Source organism: Amblyomma maculatum, chromosome 4, assembly GCF_055883805.1.
Source record: "Amblyomma maculatum isolate TAMU_Amacu chromosome 4, ASM5588380v1, whole genome shotgun sequence".
NCBI classification, from domain to species: Eukaryota; Metazoa; Arthropoda; class Arachnida; order Ixodida; family Ixodidae; genus Amblyomma; species Amblyomma maculatum.
The window spans coordinates 47,415,711-47,439,005 of NC_139347.1; the positions used below are offsets into that span (position 1 = coordinate 47,415,711).

General features: G+C 42.5%; 1 protein-coding gene across 1 annotated transcript in view; it reads left to right on the forward strand.

Annotated features, from left to right (window-relative positions):
• The window catches only part of LOC146190935 (cytochrome P450 3A14-like), a 38,247-nt gene extending 18,961 nt beyond the window's left edge, over positions 1–19,286 (forward strand). The window contains exons 9-14 of the mRNA XM_084601334.1: positions 1,880–1,949; positions 8,775–8,883; positions 10,613–10,704; positions 11,564–11,704; positions 15,330–15,492; positions 17,490–19,286. Of these exons, the coding sequence (XP_084457460.1) occupies positions 1,880–1,949; positions 8,775–8,883; positions 10,613–10,704; positions 11,564–11,704; positions 15,330–15,492; positions 17,490–17,579 (665 nt within the window). The 3' untranslated portion in view covers positions 17,580–19,286. The remainder of the gene's footprint in view (positions 1–1,879; positions 1,950–8,774; positions 8,884–10,612; positions 10,705–11,563; positions 11,705–15,329; positions 15,493–17,489) is intronic.
• The last annotated feature ends 4,009 nt before the right edge of the window (positions 19,287–23,295 follow it).

A 23,295-nucleotide genomic window follows, 5' to 3' on the forward strand; every position in this document is an offset into this window, starting at 1 on the left:
CAAAAATACTCGCAGCTTCTATTTTAATAAAGGAATGTATATTTCATGTACATGGCAAATGTTTGCTTGCCACATGTGATGTGTTTCATATATAAAGTTTTCGTTTAATATGCAAGAGGGCTCAACATTTGCTTATTTTTTAGAAAAACAAATACGTACTCCGGAGCCCGTTATGACGGTACAGTCTAATCATATGATGTAGTGGCATTTTGTGTTGATTCCTTTTTTTTAATACAGCCTGAAAATAATCTCCCTTTATTGATTTGCATTTTACCGTTTCGACAGTAAGGAGTACGCGCGCGCGGCGCCGCCCTAGCTTCATACCATGATTTCCTCAGTCATCTTTCGCTTTCTTTCCATATTGTCCGTTTATCCCCCGCTGCACGTGTACGGTAATCTGAGAATCACTTAATTAACCTTCCTGCTATTCTGTTCTTCTGTTTCCTTTTCTTTCTCGGATATCTTTTGCGTTTCGCAAGAGCTTATCGCACGCCAGCGCATGAAAATTTAACCGACAAGGCGTAAGGCCCAGCGTATGCCTTCCATTTTGTGTATGTGTGTGTGTGGAAGACTGTCTCTCTCTCTCCTTCCACCTCTCTCTCTGCGCTGCTTTCCGCGCTCTACACAACTTAAGCCAATACAATATGTTAGAAACTTAAGAAGACTTGGTGACGTGACGGTAGCAGGTCATAATGCGGCTTTTCAAAAAAGGTGAGTCGATCAGCCAGTGTCTAACAGTAATTGATATTTTGAGGCTGCCAGCGTCGTCCTTAGAGATGGATATTACCGGCTGCGCCGTCTCCTCTTCGTCAGTGCTGGAGCTACATTAGAATCTGTCGATTCCTTCTGTTTACGACCAAGTCCTTAAACGTTTTAGTTCCTGCATTTAAAAGCCGCTGATACGTGAACGTGAGAGGTCATCGGCGCTTATGAACAGCAATGCTACTTTCCGCTTTCATTTTACACCAAGCCACTGCGAATATTCCATTGCCGTTGTTGCTCTTCAGATGAAACTCGCGCAGCCTTTCCGTGCGTATCTGAAGCCAAATGTTCGACCACACGTATGCCATGGCACACTAATACCACAACGCCACAACAAACTTCACTCGCCTCACTGCAATCCGAGGCTTCCGAATCACGGAATGCACCGCAGGGTATCGGTTCTAGCAGGAGCACAGTCTTTTTTTTATACTTGGAGCCAATGAACCTTTGCGTCGGGTGAGGAGGTTGTCGAAACGCCTCCTTTCTGGACTGTTGTAAACCGGTTCCGCTGCAGCCTCCACCGTGTTGATGTCAAGCGCAGACAACAGCCCAGCGAGCAATATGGTGATGCCCAGGAGGCCCTAGTTGCAAAGGTCTATATAAAGTAGTAGACGACAGCGCGGTTTTTTCTGTCACTTTATTTCTCTTTATATTTTGAATGCGTAACATGATTGTGTGCTTACGTAACCTGGCACCGTCCTGATGCACACGTCACGCGTGCGTCACAATTTGAAAAATATGGCGAATTGTCTAGAATAGAGCCCCAGCAATATTCGTGGATTGAGCAAGATACGGCGGCGCTGAGGTCGCCTGCTGAGCCTAAAAGGTGTGGTAGTATGCCTTATCAATACATCAAAATGAAAGTTTCCAAACTAGCTTTTTGTTTTAGTTTTCTTTTCAACTGCATCTATGATTATTTCCAATAGCGAGGAAAAGTAGAGTGCAGCAAGGTGAACTACATTTAAAACATCATAAAACGCGCTCAAACGACTGTATATTTTGAGTACCAGGAGGATATACTGTGAAAAATGAAGAAGCGAATCACGGTGGTTATTTGAATGCGGCTATTTCTAATTCCTTGTGTTACATTTTTATTTCCATTTTCTTTTTTGTGCAGGTGTCGTGAAATCAAGAGCTCTGACAACTGAAGAAGTAACAACCAGCGCTGCTACTCTGTTTATTGCTGGGTAAGGAAAATCGCACTCACTCTTTAAAAAACATCTCTTTAAATAGCTTAACGCTACGTTACAGACAAATTGCATGAGAGAAGGGAGCATAAAATACCTCTGTAGCTTCGAGCGGTGGTTGTGTTAGACGTGAGGACAATAAGACATGCGCGCGACAATGAACAGAAACAAACTGCTGTTACGGAGAGCATACCTCACGTGTGTGTGTGTGTGTGTGTGTGTGTGTGTGTGTGTGTGTGTGTGTGTGTGTGTGTGTGTGTGTGTGTGTGTGTGTGTGTGTGTGTGTGTGTGTGTGTGTGTGTGTGTGTGTGTGTGTGTGTGTGTGTGTGTGTGTGTGTGTGTGTGTGTGTGTGTGTGTGTGTGTGTGTGTGTGTGTGTGTGTGTGTGTGTGTGTGTGTGTGTGTAAGCTTGTGCGTGCCTGCGCAAGTTTTGAGTGCTGCATGCTTTCTGTTGAAAAGTACACACAGCCTTTGGATGTGACAAAAAAAAAGAATAAGGGGGGGGGGGTGAGGGGGTAGCGACCCAAGTTTAATGAAAGACCGAGAATTATGGTTTAGGGCACCGTGTACAAGGAGGTCGCAGAAAAAGATCGCCGAAGTTAGCCCATCTGGCTGGCTAGGGAAAAATGACAAAAAATGGTTGTGCTTCCTGCCCAAGAAAGCGAGAACAGCTAGCGAAAACTTTGCAGCACGCACAAGCGCCGCATTTCAGTGTATGACAGAACAGTGGTAATGACAATTCACGGTTGAGAGCAGGGCAATCGTGGTGCTTTAATGCGCTACTCATGGGAAAGTTTTCCTAATTATCGGGCTTTCTTTGGAGCTCGGAAAAAATATATACATGTGAGGCTTTCTTTGTGGCAAATAAATGGAATGGAGTTTCTGAAGGTCCTTTCCAAATTTGCAAATAACATTCATTGTCTAAAGTCAATAGTAAGCAAACTATAAAAATGAACCTAATTAAGTAATGATTTTATCCGAAGCAAAAAAAGAATGCTTGTGATGTGCAATATGGCTGGCAGCTGTATGCAACTGTTTTCTGTAGTCTGTCTCAAAACTTGAATTTTTTTCTGAAAGAATATATATAATAGCTAAAAGTTAATATAGGGAGCTCATCTGCGACAGACCTGGAAGGCGCTCAAACCGCCCGGGCTAGCGCCTCTCGAACGCTTATGGCTGCATCGTCGTGTTTGCGAATTGAAGCGGCGCTTTCACTCAGTTTGGCTCATCGGTTCATTTGCTGCTGTAGAATCGCACTTAGAAGTGTTATTTTAAAAAGCAAGACTACGGCACTAGGCCAAGTACATATCATGAATCCATGGCTTCTTCAGCTTCTTGGCTCGAAGCGGAGATTACTTAGGGTTTGTACAACTTCATGTATGGGAGACGGCTGGTCGGAATGAGCCGCAGTCAGCAGCGAAAATTCGCGTGCTAATTAGCATGCCCAGCAGCGTCTACAGAGATAAAATAGTGCCGCCCGTCCGACGTCACGGTCATTGGCTGCGCTTCTAATTCAAATCAGACATCCCCGCAAGATGATTGCGGCATATATTTGGTATTACTGCAGATCTTGCGGAGAAGAATCTAGGTTCCGTGCCCCTTAGCCCGTGACCTGTTTGAAAATGAAGCGGCGGCCTTCGGGCGAGTTCACTGAATTTCAAGGAAAGTTAAGACTATGCGAATAGGATGAGGATAAACGGCAAAGAAGTGATTAAAACATCAAGAGCACTGGCACCGTGGCTTTGTATTCGTTTATTTGTTTCATTGTATTGCGTTCTCGTCCAATCCCTCGTCCAAGAGTTAATTTCCCACAAAGCAAGAAAACTAGACTACAGGAGCGTTCTACTTAACTGTTATATAAAATATATTTGGTTTAGTTGGTGCTGTGACATAATCAATGAAGCGCTCGTCTTGTTTGCTTCTTTGCTCTTCGTCCTCGTCTTTAGCGTTGTTTATTCGTTATGCTAGTTCACTGGATTGCTTGTGTTAAGCAGTAGTGTAGCTGACGTAGTAATATTACAGCAGCAGCAGTTAAGTTCCCGTTCATGGATTTGGCGTCGATGTAATAGTAGTAGTCGGTATAACAGGGCGCTGATCACTGCCAGAGCCACTGGCACGGTGGTTATACGTGGAAGGAGGCGTGTACGATGAGCCGCGCAATGCATTAAAGGAGGGTGGTTAGCGTGGAAGGAGGAGCAGTAGTCTAAAGCAGAGAATATTAGTAATGAGAAGAGTGCTGTTGTCTTACAAGCAGGAGAATGTGGGCGTAAACGATGGAATACAGCAACAAGAAAGGTGTCGCGACGGTAAATGTTTTTATGTTGGTTGCAGCAGGAAAAAGCAGGTATCGAGAGAGCGCACGAATCCACAACTGGAGAGCAGTTACCGTGGAAATGAGAGAGTAAATCTAGTGCGTAAGAAGCCATAAGAGGACGGTTTTCGAGGTAACGAACCGAAGGAAGTCACCTTCGAATGACAAGGGCACAGGGAGGAGTGCAATCATTGAGCCCTTCAGAGGTGACGATGAGTGGCGGTGGCGCCGCCCTCTTTCAGCGTCGGATAGACAGCACCCGGGAAAGCTAAAAATAAAGCAATTTAAAGATATATATATATATGTTATATACAAGTGTGCAGAAATTAATCACTAAGTTAAAAACAGACCAGTATATTTATTTCCGTTTAGATCACGGACGGATCTTTGTGAAGAGTTAATGTGCTCTTCCCGCTTCTGAAAATAGCTCTTCTCGCAGAGGTCGCATTTGTGTGGACGCTCGCCCATATGGGAGTCAATGTGTCGCATAAGACTTTCTTTTCTTGGAAAGCTCTTCGTGCAGTGGTCACAATTGTACGGACGCTCACCTGTGTAGGTGCGACGGAGTGCTGTCAGGTGCATCTTCTGTACAAAGCTGTTACCACAAATGTTACACTTGTCAGTATGGGTGCGATGGTGCTCCTTCAGGGTGTTCTTTCTAGTGAAGCACCTTTTGCAAAAGCCACACTGGTGGCTATTGCAACCCACACTTGTATGAGTGTGAAGGTGAGCCACACAAGTCACAAATGTGTGGATATTCACCCATGTGAGAGCGAAGGAGTAGCATAAGGCTTTCCCTTCTTGAAAAGCTTTTTTCACAGTGATCTCATTTGTGTGGAAGTTCAGCCGCATGGATGCGAAGGTGCAACAGCAGGGTGCCCTTTCGTGGAAAGCTCTTCCTGCAGTAGTTGCAGTGGTGTGGATGGAGACCAGTGGGGGTGCGAAGATACGCAATCAAGAAGAAGTAACACATGTCCTTTTAAAGCAACTGCTCACAGAGAGAGTGGAAAAAAGAAGGAAATGGGCGATAAGAGATGTTGCCGGCCGTGGCGCGTACAAACCGAACACCCATGCGTAAGAATGAAAGAAAAAAGAGTGGGGAGGCACGGAGCACCCATCCTAGCTTGTTAAAGAGAGAGAAAAAAAGAGAAAAAGCGGAAAAGGAGGTGAAAAGAAAACACAAAAAAGGGCAAAAAAGAGGAAAAAGGACGGGAGCATGAGTTGAGTGGCCCAGAACAAGAGAAGGGCGGAGGCGCCATTTGTGAGATCCCAAGAGAAGCGTACAAAGGGTAAACGCAAACCAATGCGACTCCAGGCACCGCCACACGCGATGCACGAATCAAACGAGGTTCAAAGATTAATGCCTTGTGATAAGGCTCGTTATACACGGAGATACCGCGACAAAAAAGAGGCAAAAGTAAGCGTGCCGCTGTTACAGAACATGCTGCAAAAGCCTCAAAGGGCAGAAAACCAATCAAAGCAAGCAGAACATAGTTGTTAATAGTGTCGTGACGCTGGGGCTATGTCGAACCGGCCTTCACTTGGTAGCGTGCAGAGACTCCGGGTTGAAGAAGGATTGAATCTTCGAAGTTGGTGAAATATGTACAAGCAGGTTTAAGAGAAAACTTATTTACAAGCTTATTTACAAGAAAAAGAAGGGTACATCAGCAAAATGGCAAGCGTTAAGAGTTCATAGTGAGAAGCTTCTGGATGAGCCGTTTACCCAGGGCTCAGAGCGTCTTTTCGTGCTCTGCAATGTCCTTAAAACCCCCTATGTCCAGCCCCCCTCTGAAGATGCTGACCAACCAGTTCCAGGGCACGCCCCTCAGATATCGTCATCCAATCGAACACATCACTGCACTGATGGTCTGAGGCACTGACTGGTCCGGCATTGATTCGTTGGGCGTGATCACTAGTTGGCGGGAAAAGCTTGGGAACGGCGAGGAGAGGAGGTACATTTCTATCCTTCAGCAAAGAAACGATAGGCTGGTTCCGGCAAGTGGATTTCCTTCTCAGAAACCCAAGCACGTGCGCGCCACATACTGCTCCCAGGACTGTCCCTTTTCGACAATTGCAAATCTTTCCTTCATTCCCGGGAAATCATTTAATGGCCGTATGCGTCATGCTCCTTTCTTGTCCTGCACATCAGCGGACGTGTCACTCTGTCGTCTCCTTTGGACAGTAGGCATTCCTCACTGGACGATAGGGCTTCTCGACGGGAAGGATGAACAATTGAACCAAAGCACTTCCGGCTATTTCCCGCAGGGGGACATTTCTTTGTGTTTTTCTAGACGTTCTCTTGACAGGGTCAATTTGGCATTTGCAGGGTGTCCACAAAGCAAAACAGTCTTACACAAAAGGATTCCTGGAAACAGGCTCACTTAGCGCCCTTGTACCAACAGCACATATCCACAGCACTTATCCATGCCCACAGGCGAACAATAGAGCGCGCAAGTGCGGATGATGCACGGTCGTAACAATAGTCATAAAAATGAAAAACAAAATGAACAAAATAGAGGCACACGATGCATATAAAACACTATAATATCACGCAGTGAAGTAGTAGTCAGCCATATCACATGACATCAATCTAAAATGGACATACAAATATCGAGATTGCTGTTAACAACAACGCTAATAACAACAACAGCATAAAAGAAACTGCTGTAATAAACAGGGCCAGAGAGGAAAGCCGTAGCCTTAGAAACTGCGACTTAAAAAAAGACATCTACCGTGGCACACGCATGAACAACCGCATAAGGCTGGAAATAAAGGCAAGTCACAAAAGAAAATGTAGGAACACAACATCTCACATTGTCTCTTTGGTTACCTTTCATGTCGTGACAAGGTTCAACTAATTTTGTGTCTATTATCGTTCGTGATTCGGGTTCGTGATTTCTAACCTTTAATGTCTTTTGACTCTGCAAGTAAATTGCTAGTTTGTGCTAAGGTGATGAGAAGTAGCCAGTCGTGAAGCAATTTGTAAAACTCATTTTTATGTTTGAGCGCTATGCATGACGATCACTAAAGTAAATTATTTGTCGTGTTTAACAATAACCAGTTACACAAGGCATTGACATCAAGGTGCAAGGCAAATCCGCTGAATATATTCGCTATGCCAACCCTTAATAGGATCTGAACAACTTTAGACGGCAATAAACCAAAGGACGAGGCATGCTACCGTAAATGTGTAAATTCTACTTGATAATACATTATAATAATGCTGTCAGCTAGGTTATAAAAAAATGATTTGAATACAAATATACGCACAGTTCAAAGATTAGGCGAAAGCAGTTGATTCAATTCAACCCTCAGCAGTCATAGTTCACGTGAGCAATATTGAAAGTACTGGAAGATAAATATAGTAGCTGCCCAGCAGCCATATATATGCTCACGAAAAAGAAAGTAATAAAGTTCTCATAAAAAGGGTGTTTGGCCAAAACACACGATCACACGAAAGGTACTCACCACTTGCTTGCTTATAACTATTAAAAGACGCCTATTATGAACAGTTAAAGCAAGTATTAATGGAGAATAACTCAGGAATTCGCTATTCCCTGATTGCCTTGCTTTGCTAAGTAAAGGTACGCATTATGAAGGATTGCTAACGACCTACTCAAACAGGATAGAATGGTGGGCATCAAATTAATACGCAGAAGGATAAACTAATGTTTAACATTATATGAAAGGAACAGCAGTTTACTATAGGTTGCGAGGTACTGAGCATGCTAAGGGAGAACACCTCTTTAGGTCAAGTAGTGTCCGTTGACCCAGACCGTGAAAATGCAATAACTACGAGGATGAAACTGTGGTGAAGAGTAATTTGCAAGTACTCAAGATGCAGCCTACTTGCATCTCCTAATACTAAACTATATAGCAAGTGTAACTGACCAGTACTCACCTGTGGTGCAGAAACGTGGAAGCTAATGAAAGGACAGATATTGAAATTCAGGGCAGCGCAACGATATGTGAAACGAGGAACGATAGGTGCAGCATTTAAACACAGAAGTTGAAAAGAGAGGGTAAGTGAAAATAGAAAATTTAGGTTGCTAACATTCTCCAAAGTCGAAATCACGTAAATGGGCAGGACAAGAAGGGAGTGTAACAGATGGATAAAGATAACAGACTGGATTATAATGGAAAGAAATAGTTACATGGGGCGGAGGAATCAGGTGGGCGATGAGATTACGAAGTTAGCGGGGATTATGTGGATGCAGCTGTCACTAAAACGGGTTAATAAAACGAATAAAGGGACGGCTTTCGCCTGGTAGTGGGTGTGGTATGGTTTGGTTTGGTTTGGTGGGGTTTAACGTCCCAAAGCAACTCAGGCTATGAGAGACGCCGTAGTGGAGGACTCCGGAAATTTCGACCACCTGGGGTTCTTTACCGTGCACTGACATCGCACAGCACACGGGCGCCTTGCTTTGTAGGTGCTGGAGGCCACGGTGATGATGAGAATGAGTTGCACAAAACAGTTTTATCATCAACAACTTTGTTGCTGTTTTTTTTATGCAGGTACGAAACAGTAGTGACATCGCTTAGTTATTTAACCTTCGTTCTTGCCATGTACCCGGATATCCAAGAAAAAGTCCGCCAAGAAATTGAGGATTGCGTCTCCAAAGATGTAAGTGGCCATTTTTGCATTTTTTTTGCATCCTTTCGACCCATGAAGTTGTCAGCAAGCACATTACCTCATCAACACATTAAATCATTTTTGCAACGTTTTTCAAGCACATGCTTCATTGCAAGTCTTGGAACAGTTGAAACCTGCATTACTTCTAGAGAAGAAAAATAAATTTACCTGTACAAAAATGCTCACGTAGTGTTTCAGTAGATTCCGAACTTCTACAGAAGGGCTGTAAAATATACTTCGGTGCACTAGATATACTGGTACTAAAGTGTGCTTCTTTAAATAACTAATGTATGCAACTGACCGAAAATTATGCATACACATTCAATATTTATCGCCTTCTCATATACTGTATCATCTAAAGAGGAATGACTACTTTCAAATATATATCAGCATATTCTCGTGACACTAATATTATTTGGATATTGTACATTTATCTTCATTTTAAGTAAATAGCAGTGTAAGTATAAGAATATAGTGGGCGCCCCAAGTTCTGGCCTTAGGTTAGTAGCGAACGATACAGGGGATCATCAATTTGCCTTTCTTGTTATTGTTTTTCTCCTATGCGAATTTATATAAATGTGTTCGCCCCCAGCATTTAGTCTGGATTAGTTTAAGCTGGTTGTGCTATAAGCAGTGGGGGAGGGGAAATTAAATTTTAATTTTGGCGGTAGTTGTTTGTAATGATGCCTTTAATACCCCTGAGTGTTTCGCTATCAAATCCAGTGACTGCGGTTGTTGGTCGGAAATTCCTTTACGGTTGAGGACGAAATACGGGTGGATTGAGCGCAGTTTTCGGAGCTCTTTTCTATATCAGGTAATTGGAGCCATTTTTGTGCCAGAATACACTTCTGCCGCTGCCACTGATCTCAATACTAAAATGCTGCTAGAGCCTTAGAAAAGATTTGTTTTGGTCAATATCTGTCCAAGTTGCAGGCAGAAGCAATCAATCTTTGGTAGAAATTAGCATATGCTTCAAAAGAAGATATTATACTGACATGACAATTCTGTTTCTTTCTAAGCGCTGATAAATAAATGCAAGCGTTGTTTTTAACAGCAGATACACATACGTAGGTTCGCAACATTGTATGCATTTACAGAAACTGTTACTTAGGTACTTCAGTGCCAAATTTTACGCAGTCTTCACTAGGTGTGGTAAAATTTCAGTTTAATCTAGCATAGCATTTTTAATCTTTAAAATCCTCACATAAATGTAGCTGCACTAATAATTAGTACAATTAAAGGCTGGGAGGAGAAATGCAAATGAAATTTTTCTTTATGACTTGAGAATATTGCGTACTAGGCATTCACAGAACACCGAGTGGCTTTTTTATTTTTCCTGTTGCATCTCACAAAGTTGTGTTGCATGAAGAAAGATGCTTGGTCCCTTGCAAGACACGCGGTCTCTATTCTAACACTCACAAGAAATCTCAGTCTTTTAATTCAAACTGTACTTTTTTAATTTAGTCGCACTGACATCTCCTGGACATTTTGTATTAACGTAAATAAGGCCTCCGAATTTGTCGGAAAAAGTACAGTAGAGGTTTTGGGATAAATAAGCTATGGGGCACAATTCTTCGCTAAAACTAATGCTCGTATATAGGTTGCTCATGTGAACATACCTGAACACAATTGTTTAGGTTTTCTCACGTGTATTGTGCAGACAATAAATGCTTCTAACGTTTACGAAATACAAAATACTTTTTTTCTGCTACTCGCCCAGGGAAAGTTGGATTACGACACTGTAATGAAGAAGCTAACTTACTTGGAACAAGTCATGAATGAAACATACCGCCTTTATCCTCCAGGATTAACGTAAGTTGGGCTCCCATACGTCACTGGTAACAAAATGTAATGGTCATCTACTGACACCTACTCATAGTTTGATCCGGAAACAAACAGGGCACGATAACTTTCTGTTTCAATTTCATATGGCTCCATGACAGCTAATCTAAATGCTAGTCTCTCAATCTCGTAAGCAGAAAACAATGAAAATTGGAGGTGCTTTGGTTTTCCAAGAACGTTGTAAAACTTAGTCAGATACTGCAAGGCCGCAAGATAGTAACCACGTTTGGTATTTAAATTGAATTCACCTATCGAAATACAAGCAGTAACTGTCGACAAGAGCTTCAGTTTTACCAAAATGACTAAGAATAGATATAAAAATGTGTAATCGGCGTATTACATTCTATTCCAAAAAGAAAGTTTGGCTGAAGGTCACTGCACTTAGCTCGCTGTCTTAAACCGAACGCTGCTAAGCTTGTGAATGTCTTGCCATAATTTCTTGTTATAACCCACCATATAAAATCATGGAGGTTTTGATTGTTTCCTGGCAGAATTTTGCTGCATTTCAGGTCTTGATATACTCCGATTTTTGAGTTCTTAAAAGGCCACAGGAACGTCAGGTTGGATGAAAAGAGTTCCTATATCCGGTGCAAGCATCGTATAGGTCTTGTGATAAAATTGCAAACGTGTATATTCAGAGTCACGGTCATTTCTAGATCACTCGAATGTAAAAGGCAACCTGCGCACTGTATCCAGCTTTAATTGTCTTCATTTTTTTTCAACACGAGTGCGGGCTGCTTTTCTTAAGAGCATGCATGTTATTGTAGTTAAGAGCTCTTTTGGGCTCTGCTAGCTTCTGAGTTTGCCTTGATCTATTCACATGTGTCAGGTTTGTGACACGGCAAGCCAAAGAAGACTTCGAGTACAAGGGACTGAAATTCAAGGCCGGAACTTGCTTTATGGTTCCACAGTTCCAGATCCAGAGAGACCCACGTTACTGGAAAAACCCCTTGGTGTTCAACCCCGACAGGTAAGAAGCAGATTTTTGTTGGAACTCCAGCATTAGGGTCTTTCTGTAACTTAAAGGGCGTTATTAAGGGCGCTCGAATATTACGTAAAGACAACTTTTACAAGCACCATGGCGTACAGGTGGACGTGGACCGCTGGGACCACATCGACACTCTCGAGATCACAGCTCGTTGATCATACCAGTCGACAAAATTATATTTGAGGGAAACATCTAGGTTAAAAAAGCAGTGGTTTAACCATAGCAAGCGCATATTTTACACTCTAAAGCTTGACATGCTTTCGAGTAAAATTGTCTCATCTTTATACATCAAGTTTACCTTAGTCTAATCCAGTCTAATTAGGTTAAAAACGGTGAAATTGGGGCCGATGTGTGCTTAGGAAAGCACGTGCCACTGTATCGTGACCACTGCGTAGGGCTAAGTCCATTAGGCTTAACTAACTATAATACGCCCAGTTAGCTCGGGTAGGCCTAATTGCGCCAATATTTGTTAAAACACGTGAATGGATGATTTCCAGGCCTGCGTTTCACACAGGTTTAATTAGTGTTAATTGGGTGTAACTAGCCTTGACGTTAGACTTGTTCTTAAAAAAACCACGTCTAAATAATGGGCTAAGTTATGAGTGCATGCTAAGGAGCATGCGTGAAATAATCTAGGCACAAATTAAAAAATAAATCATTAACCTAGCAGCAAACCATATGCACGCGAGCAAGGATCCACACTCTTAATCTGGTTCCACATATGTGTCAAAAAAGCTCCATGTTATAAGTGGAATTTTCACTCATATAAGTGGAAGTTTCACTTACAGCTGGAACTTTTTTAACGCGTATGTAGAACCAGATCAAGAATGCACAGGCGGAGTCTCGGGCGGTAGTCGTTAACGCTACTGCGTCGTAACAGTGGAGCTTAAACGTCACGAATTTCATATAATACAATCGCGTGCGAATAAGTACGTGCAGAAAATAGACACCCGAATTTTAAATAAATAATTTTGATACTAGCAAAGTGGTGTGCGTGAACGAAGATCGGCAAAGATATTTGCTAAGCTGTAGCCATTAACGCTTCGCATCATATTCTTAAGTAGGGCTTGAGTGTGTCCCGATTTTTCAGTTTTTCACACGATGGTATCCGTTGTGCAGAACGTCCCATGTTGCCATTTATTCCTTTCTTTTAAACGATAGTAACAGACCATTGTGCACAAAGTTCCGTGTTTCCGGCTTTCTAAGCGAGAGATTACAGACATAATTTAGGCAAGACGTATTTCACTGTGGACACGGCCATGCACTAATTGGCCGCCCGGGTGTGAAGTCGCAATACCATATTGCATGGGAGGACCTGCCAACTCGGGCAGCTCTGTTGAGACGGAAATCGAAACCACCGGGTCCCTTGGATCCCGATTCAGACAATGTGTACTTATGGCACATGCAGACATGTTCATACGGCTTGATCAAAGCGAAACTTTATACTTACACCGGATAGTAATTCTCAGAATATGGTAGCGTCCGAAAGTATGTTAATAGCTACTGTAGTGGTAATGAAGGCTCAAATTCAGAGGTTTAGGGATCAAGCAAGTAGCTCAAGGGGAGCCCCAGACGAGGGATCATAACCGCTGTCACGTCCCACCCTTCAGGCAGGAACTTGAGTGTCCTCCTAATCTTTAATACAGTTCTAAAACAGCATCTCAATAACGTAATTTATATAGTATTAAAATGGCTATTCTGCATTCTCAAATTAAACTCGTACAACATTTGCACGCTGCCATTCTCATCTATCTATTAGCAGCTTTGTGCATGCGCTCAGTGGTTCTTCATGGAGTGCTGAATCAAAGCATAGCATTGCAGGATTACTTTCAGCTGACGTCATGACAAAAAATAAGTTTTCCGGAGTATTTAGAGCCATTTTCCACTGGAAAATATTCAAAATTGTTTACTAAGCAACTCATAAGTTAAAATGAGTGGTCAGTTATCTTCGAGACACTTTCAGCCCATGTGATGATAATGATGACAGCTCGATAATTATGGGGTCACGAGCTTCTTTAATACCTAAAGCAGCAGAAAAATCCAGCAAGATAACAGTTACCGGCGTAACTGGTAACTAAAGCGGCTGTGTCAGCCTTCATGAAAAACAAATAGTTGTGGTTTAGCTGTCGTTAACCCTAGTTGAATTGTGAAAGCAACGGCGGAAGTTTCTTTTGCCTGCTACATTATTTCCCTACGTGCCTGCTTGTCGTAGGGATAACGAGAATGCAAACGGTTCTGGCAGGCTGATTCTGATATCACCCTCCCGTATGAAAGGAGTGACCTGAGCTCCTGCCCGTGGCATAGGAGTAGCGTTAATTCAAATGTCATGGCAGGCTGAGACCGCAGGTACGCCCCTTCACGGCCTAGCTGCGGCCACCCGAGGTCTCGCTTTGGCTGTCGTAGTATTGCTTCCGCAATAAAAAAAAAAAATGATGGGTCTAATCATCATCATCATCAGCAGCAGCAGCAGCAGCCTGACTCTACCCACTACAGGGCGAAGGCCTCTCCCATATCTCTCCACTTAACCCGGTTCTGTACTAGCTGCATCCACTTGACCCCTGCGAACTTCTTAATCTCATCCGCCCACCTAACTTTCTGCCGCCCCCTGCTACGCTTTCCTTCCCTTGGAATCCAGTTTGTTACTCTAAGCGACCATCGGTTATCCTCTCTTCGCACTAGATGTCCTGCCCATGTCCATTTCTTCTTCTTAATTTCCACTAGAATGTCGGTAACTTGAGTTATTTCTCTGACCCACTAATTGGGTCTAATACTAGGCCGCAACGCAGTATCTTAGATCAGAGAAGAGACTAAGTCGATACCTTCTATAGAATTGAGAAACGCCACTGGACTTTGAAAAAACTAGGTTCAGCTTCGGTGAAATTAATCACTTTCAAGAATCCAGTGGTTATTTATAAAACAAAAATAGGCGTCATGGTCATCAGAGTGCAAGGAGCAAGGCTGAAGCTCGGAAATTTTAACTTATAGGGTGGAAGTGGCTTCACCCCGCAACAGCTAATTGCAGGTTGAGATAACCTTACAATGGCGTTTATTTTGCAGTCCCTTGCTCGGATAAAAGTAGCACGCAGTGGCTCAGGTTCTTCTTTCCTGGACGAATTAGAAAAAATTAAGAATAATAACCAAATTAGTTGTAAGAATAATTAAGTACCCTAGATAACTTTACTGAGTGGAAGCCCTTACAACAACGCTTGCAGCAATGCTCACAACCATACAAGGAATTCGATCTATGTAACAGGAATTGTTTCTCAGCAATATATGCCCTCAGAAATCTAGAAATTTAACAAAGATCCGCTGAAGAGAAGAATGACACTATTTATTTAGTGCACGAAGCATTATTAAAAAGGCGTGAAAGAGAGGCCGTATCCTCTAGCGAGTGTTTTTACAAAAGAACTCATTTTTCTCAGGTGAAGACAAGCCAAGCCCTCTTGTAGAAACTTTGCTTTCAGGCAGAGGCTTTCCATTAATCCTCATTCAGTCTGCTTTGACAACCCAAGTGTTCCATTTTTTTCTTGGCTGTAGTTCTTGACTACGAATTTAACAGTTAAAAGCAGTAGGCCGCATAGCCTTCATTAGTGCTGCTTTCTTGCAGATTTTTCCCTGAAAATGAAGCCAACATAAAGAAAATGGCTTTTGTACCGTTTGGTGTTGGTCCACGAAACTGCGTCGGTCAGAGGATTGCAGTACTCCAGAATAAATACACTGTGGCAAGGCTGCTGCAGAAATACCGCTTGGAGATTGGTCCATCTCAACTGGTGAGTGCCACAGTCATTTGTTGCCCGTAGCAGTAGCTCAGTTGCGCTGCATCAGAAAAGCGGCTTTCTCGCTATGTCAGTGCGGCCAGTGAAATCTCCAGTTGGGAAGCGCACAATGGGTAACTGGTTTAAAGCAGTTGCCTTGATGGAATTCGGTAGTGGAGCTCTGAAGAACAGCTGAACATAAACACTTGTTTCCTTTAAAACACCATCTTTCGTAATTCGTGAATTAGCAAATGAATTGTAAGTAGCTGGTGACAACTCGTACCTATGGACAAGAGTATCTGCACCTGATGGAAAGCCAGAAGCAAGAATTGATCATAAATGTTCTCCGAAAGAGTACTTAGAATTCTTATTTTAGTTGGAATGTCTGTGGAGATCACCTACTTACTGTCCTAACCCCGCGAACTGAGCTATAGACATAAGCCACTGGAGTTTCAGAAAAGATATCCCTCAGTGCATATACAGCAACATTCCGTCTTCCACAGATGACTGCGTTATTTATACTAAAATAACCAATCTTGAAGATGATCTTAGTTTGCAGCGCGACTTCCATCGCTGTCGAAAACTGGTAGAAAAACGTTAAAGATGTCATTAAACACTCCTAAACGTAAGGCGATACACTTTCATAGACGTTAAAATTACCCTGCACATAGATACATTCTCGTTGGATCTCAGTTACTAGATATTAAAACATAAATCTAGGACTACACCTTTCTAACAGCCTTACTTGATCAACCCACATTAAGTACATCACTTCAGCATAGAGCCGATCTCTGGGCTATCGTGAATGTTTTATGAAGCTCGAACAGCACACGTCAAATTAGTAGCCCATACCACACCGTTTGTAACCCACATCAACAGTACCTTTTTGGCACTATGAAAGTATTCAGTAGCACTGATTCGTCTAAACCGACATTTCATCGTGCACTAGTGTAACCGAACTAGAGAACTGTGGCTGCTTACCTATAGTAAAGCGCCGACAAAATGTAGCCAATTTGGCTCTTCTTCATCAATTTTATTATTTACTGCCATCAAGCACCTAAGTAAAAAGACAGCCCCGTTTTCAGATCGTCAAAAAACAACAACAAAAGAAAAACGTCATACTCCGTTAAGGAGACGATTAGTACGGGCTTCCCAACATCGTTGTAACCATTAAGATTTCCCTCAATTTAAAGACATCCTAAAATCTATTTTTAGTTTACGTTATCTATCTCCTGAAACATTGATCTATCGTACTTTGCTTTCCATTTCCAGTTTTCTTTTTGTTTACCAATGGGTTAATCAGGTTCTCTTTCACTGCCCGTCGCATGTTTTTGTCTTCTTTGCTACCGGGTTCGTAACCGTTTTAGCGCTTTGTACTTTGCTATTGTAAGCTATATTATCTAAGTCAAATTACTATTTTGTCCCCATCTATAGGCGTTGTGCACATCATAGTCCCTTTTTGTTGATGTTTTAGTTTTGAATACCAACCCCTAATATAATGCTCCTTACTGGGGTCTTTAAGGTTACAAAAATAAATAAATTAATATGAATATTTCGTGGGCGAGAGCCGACATTATATACAAGAGCCATATTCATTCATTCCGTAGCTGCTTAGAACATTGTAGGGCAGGCTTTATCATCTGATGCGGTGCACACAGTGACAGGTTTGGTGCATACGCAGAATTCATAGCTTTTTGCAGTTCCATGTGACATTCGACTGGAGAGTGAGCACACCGGTGTTCTGAGTTCCCCTCCTTGAGCTTCCATTGGGCCTTTTTACTGCTGCATCTGATCCTGGTGGTGGAAACGTCTATCTCACAGCTTTTGCTGAAATGCAAACGGCACGGGCAGCCTTGATGCATTGGAGACCAAGTTCATAGATACGAATTTCTTATTACCTGATGAGTGAAATAACTTTTGCTGTGCATGAATATTGGACAAAATTATAAGCGCAAGGCGCTTTGTTGATGACAGTATATCATTCGGTAAGATTTATCCTTACCTTTTTTCAGGGAGCAATGAAGATGGGCTCACGCGCTATGGTGTCAATGCCAGCCAGGGGACCATGGATAAAGTTTCATAGCCTCAAGAAATCGGCCTAATACGGCTGGTTGTGTGATTCGTTGTAAACGTTTCCCTGTCGATTTACGATCGGCGAGAGTAAAAATTGTGAAGGAAATAGCGCTATAGAAATAGAACCTGTGTAAAAACAACGTGCGACGCTCTAGAAGCCAGCAGATATTAAAGTTACAGCTAGCAGAAGATGAACTGGAGAAAATGCGTATGCAGAAGTAGAAGAGGAATCGCGTAATATATTCTCGAAACTTTTGCTGCAGGTAAATGCAACCGTCCAATGGGAACATCGTGCAAATTTTGTGTAGGTCCCATTTCCAGGCACTATGAGGAAATCAGCAATTGATGACAAAATGACCTCTACCTTTCCTCATAAAACACAAGAGCTGATAAGATTCACTGGCGCTTTAGTGGATGTGTTGACATGATACAATGTGAGAGAAAAATCTCCTTTTGCATATTGGAGAAGAAGGCGCCCAGTTAACAACACTATATGTATTGGTAGCTCTAAAAAGATAATCTCTTTTTTTTTGCCTTCTGCTCGTCTTAAACGGAGATTTCGTTCGTACCTAGATGAATGTCGCCTGTGGCGACGAACCTAATCACTCAGCTATTGCAATATGCAGGAGAACACTGTTCAGACACATTGACTGACATTAATTAGAACCTATTTATTTTCGCACTCTTGTTCTGGCTTCAAATTGAGATTGGATATGAAGGAAGGATGCGTTGGAAATTAAAACGGTAGTGGTGGTGCTCCGCCAAAAAAAAAAAAAAAAAACAGCGCGTACTCCGTCACTGAAGTTCGCAGTTATGTCCTCATCGACTTGCCATTTGTTGACATTTGGCACGCTGTGAAGTCACTCTACGAAGGCGTGCTACATACTATGATGAGTTTTAAAAATAGCTGTGTCAAAATATACCCTGCCATTGATTTCAAGCTGCAGCTTGTGAGCTGCATGCATAACAGGACCGTAGTATACGCAGCATAACGGTGGTCTTTTACCCCCAATTTATATCATTACCTTTTTTTGTCAGAAATCACGTAAGAGCTGTAATAGTGTTGTTAAATGAATAGACAAGAATTGTGTCTCAGATGTACACTCGGTAACCTAATAGAGCACTTCCTTTTCTTAAGCGAAGAGAAGTGACAGGCTTGCACGTATTGAGTGATTTATTTGCGCTACACTTCTTTTCCAAAATTTTACACCTCGGCACATTTCTTGTAATCGCAATAAAAATGACAGAGTGCCACATATATATTTATGCTGCACAAATATATTAAAAAAGTGAATCCTCCCTTGATGTTACTAGGAAAGAGAAAGCAGCCTGTAGCCGAAAAGAACGTTATATAGTCACAGCACAGACTTGCTTTTAGCTGTTAATCCGCAAAGGTTGAAGTGGAAGCTGCAATAAAACACTGTGAATGATGAACGATGAACGGTGAACGAGTCTGCGAACTATGTGTTTGTATTTTAACCATGAAGCTTGCGCGCCGATATTGCGCACTTTCCAATTATTATTTCTTGAATTTTTCATATATTTTACTCATGATTCGATTGACTGCGTACTTCACTTTATAACTCTTTTTTTAGTATCTGTAGCGGTTTGGTTGGAAGTTTTCATACAGTCATATCATTGACGACAACTTACGGTGCGAAGTATGCTTTGTACTATATTTACAAGAGCGCGTGTTTTCATGCCATGTAATAAATAAGGCACAAATAAATAAATAGTCGCACAAAGTCTCTTGTCAAACTTCTTCGGCGCCACTAAGCTAGAAAACGGAAAAGAAGGAGCATTGACCGTTAAACAACACTGGCACCGTTAACTTCACCGCCGGCGTAGCATATAAGAAGACGAAGGTAGGTGTTTTTGCACGCCTAAGGCACACTGCCAAAAGCAAGGAAAACATGTATGAAACATGAAATTTTATTTTGCTTTAATTAGGTAGTCTTTCTGTTTTGGTTTCACAGCCGATTGAGAAACCACATAATTCATGCAAAGGCAGAGTACACAAATTCCAGAGATCGGTTAAAGCTCGAAAGTTTTTTTCACTTCTTCATAGACCGAAGAATAGCAGAAACGTAACTAAGCTAATGTAAACTGTTACCGTGAAAACGACTAAGGATGACAGGTGATCGAAAGCATGCGAAATCATTATTTCATAGCCATATTCATTCGCACAAAATTGAGGGGATCTTTAAGCTATGCCTCAAAGGCGACAGCATTGAGGAATCCCGGTGACCGGTTCCCCATTCAGATCCTCGTTTGCGTACGCAGGCTTTTCTACACGCTTAAGAAGTATCTTTTACCTTTTTATTCATTACGCTATTATTAATTATTATTATTATTATTATTATTATTATTATTATTATTATTATTATTATTATTATTATTATTATTATTATTATTGGGCACACATGTTCTTTAGCATGCGGCTGTAAAATATACCTTTATGTGGGAGACCACCTGATAAAGCTATAAATCTCCGCCTTAACCAAGCCTCAAGAACGTGCGCGCGAACTCAAGGGGCGACGTGTCTAAATCGATATTGTTACGCCCTTAGCCTTGGGTCGAAAGGCGCGCACACTTCTTCTTCTTCCTCTTCCTTGTTCCCTCCGCCGTGTTCTGCTTGAGAACAAGTCCGTAACAATGTCAAAATGCGTTGGAAGGCAGTATTCCCATCTTACCCCCCTCCCGATTCAGAGGGGAAACCCGAGTTGGCAACTGCTAGTTTAGCCAGGCCATGTGGTCTCGCAACGTCTCACAAAATTACGACCTGTCAGTCCGTTGCTAGGTCCGTTGCTGGACCCTTCAAAGTCATGCCCATGATATGACATCACAACGTCGACAAAGTGGACGGGCTTTCTGGAGACAAGGGTTTTTTCACGTTACCCTGCTAAAAGTAAAATAAACGGTTGGAATCTTGAGAAATAAAGAAATAGCCTTTCTAGGTCAGCCCATGCCGTCGTGCATCAGAGCGTAACAGACTTCTGGCCCAAAGTGCCTGACTCGTAAGCTCACAACTTAAAATAAAACTCCCTCAAGCTCCCTCTTTGTAGAGCATGGACATTTTTTATTGGCTCCTTGGAATTTGGAGCCTCAGTTCGGCTAATTAGAGGCTCTATGTCAAAGTTTCTTGTCGCAAAACACTGGTCCGGCCATCTAAGAATACCTTGACTGTTCCAGCCACTCACTACCACCTATTCCCCCAAAAAACGCATTGTCGCAGTTACAGGCCTCTGACTAAAGATGGCATAACAATGTGTCATGCGTCATCATTATGTTGTGTTCGTCGCTTTACAACTACAACCTTCTGAATAGGAATTATGGTCATATATACACCTCCGAAAGTTAATTTCTGTTTTCATCTGATTTCATGTGATATAAACTGATTTCATCGAGGCCGATTTAAGTCTTTAATACTGAACTCATCATTCAAAATTTCCAGGCTAACGACTGAAGAAGAACGTAATCCCTTATGATCATGCAACTGCTATTATGAGCTGCATTGAAAGCCGCTTCACGTGTTCGTTTTTTTCCCCCTTTATCTATAGGAGCCGTCACTAATGGCCCTGTTTCCTCGTCCGCGCACGCAATGTCTCGTGATCGCCGACAAAGTTCCATCTCACAATGAAAGCGAACTGAACAAGTAAACAAAGTTAATTATGAAGCATTTAATGACCAACGGCCAACCATTCATTAATCTGGAAAGCGAAATAATTTATTACCACCTCCACAGTGCGGAGCTTAAAGGCTTTGCTTTCCTTCAAGAGCTCACACGAGACGCAACAAACACGTTAATGGCCGCAGCCGTGACGACTGATTCTAGCCTTAGGAGAAGCGCATGTAACCCGTAAAGTTCACACGAAGTAAGAGTACTCTTAATCAGTAGTCAAAAAAGGATTCACTCCTGATCGCAGTTCGATGCAGGAGTTTGCCCCAGGGATTCGCTTCATGGGGCGTTATAACCACGTCAGCGCGAGTAAGGACTATATATACCTTATTATTATTTCTTTCTTTTTTTTTTTTTTTGATGGGTGAGAAACTTGCGAAGGCTTGCCTTTAAGACTACCGCTGGATAAATATGTGGAAGTGCATGTTCACGTAATGTGCTTTGCCCTCCTCGGTCCTGGCTTATGTGTAGTGTGCAGATTTCCTGCTACAAAGACGCATAAGCCAGATCCATTTTCATCCCACCGCTATACAGGTCACATTATTACGGCTAATCGCCAAAGTTCTTCAATTAACATGGGTTCTTGACTATAATATGAAACGGCGCCTTTTCCAAAATGTAAAATCCCTGATATGTCCAAAACACATTCTATGTTTCTGGTGAACATTAAAATAGCCCTCATGAGGCCCTTTTAAAGTTCACAGCTGCATATGGGGCAACGCTACGACTTGCAGCAGTGAGAGTTTAGCGAATACAAAATTGGCAGAATTTTAGTTAATGTTTAACTCAGTTAAACGTGCATTGCACGGCTCAATTTGGATTAGCTTTTCGGCAATATTTGGTTTGCTTTAAGCTTCAATTTCACTAAGCTCTATAATTTACACACATAAGACAACAAGTTCTCATTTACGGCATCTTCTCCCGCCGGGGTGGTGCAGTGGTAAGACGCCCGACTACTGTGCCGGAGTTCCCGGGATCAAATCCCGGCCTCGGCGGCTGCGTTTCGATGGAGGCGAAACGAAGTGGCGTCCGTGTGCTGTGCGATGTCAGCGCACGTTAAAGATCCCCAGGTGGTCGAAATTACTCCGTAGCCCTCCACTACGGCCCCCCTTTCTCTCTATCCACTTTCACTCCCACCTTCATCCCTTCCCTTACGGCGCGGTTCAGGTGTCCACAGAGCAAGTGTGACAGATATTGCGCCTTTCCCTTCCCATGAACCAACCAACCAACCAACCCCGTACCAACTTATCCCGCCGGACACGGCGCGCTGCTTCTGCCGAGACAGTAGAAGGACTCGGCTCACTCGCCATGCTGGTGTGGTCTGACGTGCCGTAACAATTGCGCGGTACACCCATTCAGGTAATCATGGCGCGCAGCAAGATGTCAGTCGCATCGCGTCGGGGCTATCGATTTCAGTCGTACTGATGACATGAACGCGAGTTCAAACTGCACCCGCTTTGGATCTCAGCAATGCCTTTATTAGTTTCTTAGGTGAACGTCACTGCTCAGTCATAACCTTAATTTCAAATCGTTCCGTCAGCTTGTTCAGCCATCAGGAGAGCACTTCGACGATAAAACCTTCGAATACGTTTCATTTGAGAATATTTCGCTGAAATCCTGCTGAATAAAACATCACATATCTGGGCTTGGGGGAGGGGCTTGGAAGAACAAAAAAAAAAAAAAAAAAAGGAAGGAATGGCGAAACAGTGACTAACTGAAGAAAACGAGAAAAAAAAACATGCAGAAAAGGATGAAGCAAGAAAGAAACGAAAAGAATGCCGAAGGAAGCAGGAAAAAAATTAAGAGAGACAAAAAAGAAAAGAAACAGCTTTGGCGCTTTATCCACAGTCTCTTGTGCAAACAGAGCTGTCTGCTGCATTGTGTAATGTAACAAGACGAGAAAAGCCTGCCAGTGATTGCAGCTGGCCACACGAAGTCGTCTTCCCTGAAAAAGTCCAAGGACACACTGCGTAAGCCCTCAAGTTCTGGCAAGCAGGAAAGAAAGTACTACATGCAACCTGAGACAACGAGCTTTGAAGAACGCAACGCACAATGCCACACCTACC